Below are 7,500 nucleotides of genomic sequence, written 5' to 3' on the forward strand. Positions count from 1 at the left end.
GTTATGTAAAAGTTTTGGGGGTAATAGAGGTGTATTATGGAATTGCGCAAGTAGTGAATTACTATTATTAATTTAAATGTAATCTATGGAGACAACTTCTAAACCCCGGATTGGGGGTTATAATGTTCAACAAGGATTCCGTAAAAACAACCGGCCATGAAAGTAGACAAACTACAAACTACCCTGCCATTTCTAGCACTTTGCCAAAAAAAAACTGATTCAAGAGGGCTACACAATTTCCGATGTTTTATTCAAAGAGATCAAGCAATAATATCAACGTTTCCTAACTCAACGTGACCGTCAAGTTTCGCCGTACCACCAATAGGGCCAATTGGATTACACTACTCGTTCAAAGACCAGGTGGCTATTACATGGATTATAGAAGTAGTCCAGTATGGTTATTTCTCAACTGTTTCGTTGCACATTGAAGCCACAGACAGGATACATTTCCACATGAAAGTGCTTGCGCCAAAATTTAAAGTTAGTGTGTTAAGTGTTACAATGAATTGTGCTTTCGCTCACCCCGGATTCGCTGCCACACAGACCTCGGACATAATAGAAGTCAAACTTTGAGTGGAGTGCTTTCACTAGTCCAAAAATCTATAATATGAAAACTAGGTAGGTAGTGACGGATTCAAATGAAACCATGTTGTCTCGCAGTGATGAGCGCAAATTTCTATTGCGTCGAGAAGCCTGAAAAATGTGTCAGGACTTCAACGGGATTTGAACCCGCGACCTCGCGATACCGGTGCGATGCTCTAACCAACTGATGTATGAAGCCACTGACGTTGGGAGCTGGTCACTTCTAAGTTCACAACTTTCCGTGACAAGAAATTATGAGTGAAAGATATATATGAAATTCCTTTTATATTGTACTGTGGGTATGAAATCAAATGAAACCATGTTGTCTCGCAGTGATGAGCGCAAATTTCTATTGCGTCAAGAAGCCTGAAAATTTTTCAGGACTTCAACGGAATTTGAACCCTCGACCTCGCGATACTGGTGCGATGCTCTAACCAACTGATCTATGAAGCCACTGACGTTGGGAGCTGGTCACTTCTGAGTTCACAACTTCCCGTGATAAGTAATTATGAGTGAAAGATATATCTGAAATACATCATATATTGTACTGCGGTTATGAAATCAAATGAAACCATGTTGTCTCGCAGTGATGAGCGCAAATTTCTATTGCGTCGAGAAGCCTGAAAAAATTTCAGGACTTCAACGGGATTTGAACCCGCGACCTCGCGATACCGGTGCGATGCTCTAACCACCTGAGCTATGAAACCACTGACCTTGGGAGCTGGTCACTTCTGAGTTCACAACTTCCCGTGATAAGTAATTATGAGTGAAAGATATATATGAAATACATCATATATTGTACTGCGGGTGTATAATGTATTTCATATATATCTTTCACTCATAATTACTTATCACGGGAACTTGTGAACTAAGAAGTGACCAGCTCCCAACGTCAGTGGCTTCATAGCTCAGTTGGTTAGAGCATCGCACCGGTATCGCGAGGTCGCGGGTTCAAATCCCGTTGAAGTCCTGAAAATTTTTCAGGCTTCTCAACGCAATAGAAATTTGCGCTCATCACTGCGAGACAACATGGTTTCATTTGATTTCATACCCGCAGTACAATATATGATGTATTTCATATATATCTTTCACTAGTGACGGATTATTGCATTGCTTAGGTTTTAAATGACGCTTTTTCGAGCTGTTAGTGATTCGTAAGAGACGTCCATAGTTTAGTGAAATATTTTTTTTGTTTCGACAATAGTATTTACCTGTGTTTTCTTTTTCCAAGGCTACAACCACAACCTCCACGCTACTCATCACCTTGTGAATCCGACTCCATGGAACGTGGATGTGTTTTCCAAGAAGGAAGACAACAGTTCGTGTTTGAATAATGCTTTCAAAGAGATTTTACTCGTGATTGTTTACAATTACCCACTCTATGACAGTATTCCATATTTACGTTATCTTTACAGACCTGCATTTCCTCATCTTTTGTTCTGTGGTCCACCGTCTAACACATTGAGTGCTGGGATACTCACGGTCGAAATGGACAACGGATACCTGGCATATGAATGCCTGGGTAAAGCAATTCGGGAGCATCCGGGATATGGAGGTTATTTTTACATCAATGATGACTCTATACTAAAATATTGGAAGTTTGCGGACTTTGATTGGGAAAAGATTTGGGAATCTTCGCAATCTATTGACTCTACTCCCGTTTATGAACCTAACCGTGCTAGCAATTGGTTTTGGTGGAAAACTGAGTATGGGATGGATAATTGCCGAAGAGCCTACGAAGACGTAGCCAACCTGACCTTACGCGCGAAAAAACTGAATGGGAAAGATCATGTAAGTACGCTTTCCAAAAATGGTAATGGCAGCCCGCGGTGCTTCGGCGGTCGCACTGATGTTTTTTACATCCCTCGAAAACACACCAGAGCCTTTTCGATTCTCTCACAAACGTTTTATAAGAGAAAAGTTTTCTTAGAAATTGCAGTCCCGACTATGATTCGCTTCATAGAACGAAACGAGAACATTGGTCGATTCCCGGGGTATTACATACCAGGCAACGTTGACGACCCCCGAGTGACTGATAGCAGGTTCTTTTGGTCTGTTTATTTCTCGGACAACAAGTTATGGTTCATTCATCCGTTCAAACTTCATAGGAAGGGAATCGATAGCAAATTTAACTTAGGAATGTTAAAATTTTTTCTCATTGAAAAAGTCAAGTTACTAACAGATTGTAAACCATCTATCCCGTCATCAGGTTGACGGTTTTAATATCGCTGTTCTACAAAATCGAACGGATGTTGGAGTAAATGTTGCAGCCATTTGTCTGGGCATTGAGGAACCTCCAAATTTTAAGCTTTTACAGTTTGATAATAAGCGAAATATCCGCCATTAAAAACAATAGATTTAATTAGCATTAACAGTGCCTTCTGCACACCCCGCACTTGCGTTTGACATTTTGGTACATTTCTGTGCGTTCTCGTCCAGACAAGGACGTTAAATGACCATTTGAGGTTATGTGGAGGACTTAAACATACGAAGATAGAATTTCAATTTTCTCTCCCATCATTTTATATCGTTCTCACGCATCTTAATCCAGGAAAATATAATATCAGGTGCAAACTATCAATCCAAGGAAAGTTGATAAGATGAACAGTAGTAGAGCTCTATCAATTAATGATCATGATATTAAAATAACCGAACTTACAAAACTGTTAGGGGTTTAGATCGATGACTACCCTGGGTACCAGAGGCTTTTCATGCGCGGTTTCCGGTTTCGAGTCTTCAAAGTGACCCCGCGCGAAAAGCGAGGTTTTTCTCGCGGCTTCGCCGCTCGTGTCTTCGGCCGAAGACAACAAAGCTCGTCCTCGTAGTTTTTTCGCCGTTCGTGTCTTCGGCCGAGCAACGCGAGAAAAACTTCTGGTACCCAGGGTAATCGATGACTCACTGGACTTCAGTAAATATTCAGTGAGCTCTGCGTTAAGGCTAGCCAAAGAGTCAGGGTGCTAGTGCGCCTACGAAATTTAATGCCATGCCAGGCTAACCTTGTATTATACAAGACCTCCATGCTACCGCATTTAAAATATTGCCACCTAATCTGGAATTGTTGTGGATCATCCGACAGTATAATGTTAGAGGGCATTCAAGAGCGCGCGTTATGGGCAGTGTTCGTATCTTCGGAAACTTAAAGCGGAGCTCAGAGGCACGAAGCGCGCCAGCAGAGCAACATGGGTAAGATTTTTTGGGAAATCTATCTATGCGAGAAATTTTGGTTACGACGTCACGTACGTCCGCCCGTCCGCCCGTCCGCCCGTACAATGGAGAGTTTAAGATCTTCGACGCGACGGCAACGAAAACGTCACAAATTTTGCATATTTAATCAGCAAAAACATTAGCTTTATACGCTCTGCACGTGCATCTTTAGTTTTAGTACATTTCTTTCACGTTTTCGGCAAATCTGCGACGTGAATGACCAAGTCTCAAGTTTTATGGAGAACGTGAACAAAAGGTAGCGAATTTGAATTTTCTGTCTGAGATTCAATACCGCACCTCCTAATTCAATTCCTGGAAAGTTGCACTAGTTTTTAGACGTTAGACAAGCCGACATAATGACGAAAGAGATTAATAAACCTGAACTTGCAATTTTAAATGATGTTTTCGTTACCTTCGAGTCGCAGATCTTAAACTCCCTATAGAATGGCAGGTTACGAGAGCTGCTACCTTACTGCTTTGTTTTCAGCTTGGGTATCGAGCCAATCAAATTATACGTTACGATAGCTGCTACACCACTGCCGCCCTTAAAAAAAGAAATAAAAGCATATTATGCTTTTAGCAGTGCTCGTATTTTTTAGAAATTATGCCAAAATTATGCTACTTTCTGAAAATTATGCTCTCTGTCACCGAAATTATACTACTTAGATCTTGAGTAAAATAAAGATCACCAGTAGCTTAACTCTATCAATTGTGACTTTAATAAACATTCATATAGTCCACCTTCCACTCTTACAGTCTTTAGCATCACAAATACGCATGTGCGCACCTCAAAAAGCCAAATGATTAACAAATGCTATCAAAATAAACCGTTTCTGGGTTCTGAATCCTGGTCAGAAAGTTTTAGCCCGCATATTTGTTTTAGACGCCATCCAAGCAGAGCCCTCAGTTCAGTACAAAGACGACTATGCATGTTGTTAATCTCTGTGTTATCGGTTATTGTACTGAAGCATTACGCACGCCTGTAAATAGTCCACGAGAGCATGCTCTTGTGAATCGTTAAACAATGAGTTAAGAGTAGAGAATACTCGTTCAGCGGCTGCAGACGAGGGCTGCACCAGCAGAACCTTCATAACTGTAGGAGACCAATGGGGTAGGTTATCAGATTGTTGGTCGCTGGAAGTGCTGGAAGTAGATGTACTCGAGGACGACGTCATCTTTGATCTATGGCCTGAAGGGCCAAGCCGCCGAGCTATAAGCGTGGTGGCTTAAGGAGAGTCATGCACAGGAACACCTGGTCTGCCAAACCATATTTGACCATGGGCCTTAGCACATACCTCAACATTTTACAAAAACAATACAGAAATAAAACACAAACTGAATTATTCTAGAACTATGATGGGGTTTTTTTTGTTTTCAACGTATAAAAGCTCGGATTATGCTAGCAGTGCTAAACTAAAATAAGGGCTCAAAATAATGCTCGTTTTGCTAAATTATGCTTAAAATTATACTAGCACAATCTACCAAAGCCTAGGGCCCGAGAGCCTCTGGGGTCCTCTGGGGACGGGAGTGTTTGGGCAATTTTCTTTTGCTGGAAATCGCGTGGCAGCGTTGGATTTGCCCGCCCGCGTTTTTCTGGCGGGAAATCACATTAGTGACGAGCAACGGGATAAAGAGCGAGAAAGTCGAAGAAAAGCGAAAGAGCATGAGACAAGAGGCGACAAAACTTGAGAAATTTAAGCGAAGATAGCCTCGAGAGAGGCCAAGGAAGGAGAAGAAGAGAAAATTTCAAAGAAAATCACCTTAAAGCTGAGAGAAATAGAGCGAGAGACGAAACCCTTATTTAAAACGGTTAGCTCTCACGTAATGTTTTCCTCAGTTCATAACATATGCCTCGCTGCCTCACATATTTTGTAAAACTCACTAAAAAACGAAGAAGGCCTGAAAACGTTTGCAATTCCGTGTTGGCAGAGATTCTTACATGTTTTAACCATCACATTTATAGCCTTTTTGTGTGAAATGAATATCCAGTCGTGAGCTGCTTTGTTTGACTGTTAAATTGCAGTCGAGTAAGCGAATTTACTAGCAACGCTTTAGGTTGACTTTTAAATTAGTAAGATTTTTGCTGCTGTTCTAAACTGAAGAGAGAGGGAGTAAAGATTGACAGTCAAACAGAAAATGTTGTGAAAGAGATTACTGTGCATGTAATTTCAGTTATAATCTAAGAAACTGTGAGTTCGACATCCCAAGATATAATACACAATATGGGAAACACTCTATCAGATTCCTAGGATCACACATCTGGTCAAAGCTGAACTGTAAATTAAGGGATGAATCCAGACTCAATTCATTTAAACGTAAATTCGAATGTGTAATATTTCAAGATTACTAGCAAATAATAAACAACTATTGGATGACGTTTTTGTGATATCCAGAAAAGAATGCAAATGCGAGAAATTTACTCACAAATAATTAGTACATGGAAGTGTGGAAGTTTGGCAGTGTGGAAGTTTGGCAGTGTGGAAGTGTGGAAGTTTGGAAGTGTGGAAGTTTGGCAGTGTCGAAGTGACGCTAACCCGAACACGAACCCTAACCCACACTGCCAAACTTCCCCACTTCCACACTTCCACACTGCCAAACTTCCAAACTTCCACACTTCCACACTGCCAAACTTCCACACTGCCGAACTTCCATGTACTAATTATTTGTGAGTAAATTTCTCGCATTTGCATTCATTTCTGATGACGCGTTCTGTGCTCTTCTACCCGAAGTAAAAGGCCTTAAGTCATTTACTTTGTTTTTCATTTTCAAAAATATCTCTAAACTAAATCTGGAACACAGCAAGAAATTCGAAGTGGAAATTTAGCAAATTAGTCGTCGTTGTTCACGCTTTCCAGACAACTCAGAAATTGATCATTTGACGATGTTGTTTTCCAGAGGACGACAAAGAAATGTACAGAAATTTATTTATAACGTACATGCACAGCCACTGCGCGTAAAAAAGAGATAAAAGAGGCTCTACTCGCAGGGTGAGCCATTGTTCTACACAACGTCCCCTTTGCCATTGCCGCTGGGAATTTTTCAAACTCCCTAATACTGCTACTGTCTCTTGCTTCTTACAACAAACCCCTTAAGTTTATCTCGCAAACTTACATATCTACATCCGCGACTTTCTTTTGTTTTTGCAAGTCCCTCTCCTTCATTGCTTGCAGGAAAACTTTCACCCTTGTTCTGCATATTTTTGTCAGTAATTGTTCATAGACTGTTCGAACAGCAACAGATTCGGTGGTGACACCAACAGCCTTATCACAGTTTGAATCAATTAGAATTAGTCCGGATGGACATTCCTCTTTCTTCTTTCTTTTTCCTGAAACCGGTATCTGTTTAAAGTCAAGTTCGTCGACAAAACGTATTAAAGGACTTTTTTCCACATTTGCCTCCATTTTGTCCCCGGAAGTTTCGAGTGGCCTTGCGTGTAAAGCCGCCGAGGTTGCCCACGCAACGCGCGAGTAAAATTCGCGGAAGAACTGGGTACCATGTCTAAAAATAGATTAAGATGGATTACCTTAGTTAGAGGGCCTATATGGGGGATTCACTCTCTTACCTTGATAATCTCTTGCACGCACATTTAATGGTAAAACGTGGTGTTATCAACTTACGTGTACAGTTTCGTCCATCACCAGCAAATCCTGTCGTACAGGAGCAGTTATATGAGCCTTCCTCGTTGATGCAGTCTGCCTCGACACTGCAGTTGTG

General features: G+C 41.1%; 1 protein-coding gene across 1 annotated transcript in view; it reads left to right on the forward strand.

Moving 5' to 3' along the window:
• LOC138053941 (uncharacterized) overlaps positions 1-4,501 on the forward strand; it is a 12,662-nt gene extending 8,161 nt beyond the window's left edge. The window contains exon 3 of the mRNA XM_068900470.1: positions 1,814-4,501. Within this exon, the coding sequence (XP_068756571.1) occupies positions 1,814-2,796 (983 nt within the window). The 3' untranslated portion in view covers positions 2,797-4,501. The remainder of the gene's footprint in view (positions 1-1,813) is intronic.
• The last annotated feature ends 2,999 nt before the right edge of the window (positions 4,502-7,500 follow it).

This window comes from Montipora capricornis, chromosome 1, assembly GCF_036669925.1.
Source record: "Montipora capricornis isolate CH-2021 chromosome 1, ASM3666992v2, whole genome shotgun sequence".
NCBI lineage: Eukaryota > Metazoa > Cnidaria > Anthozoa > Scleractinia > Acroporidae > Montipora > Montipora capricornis.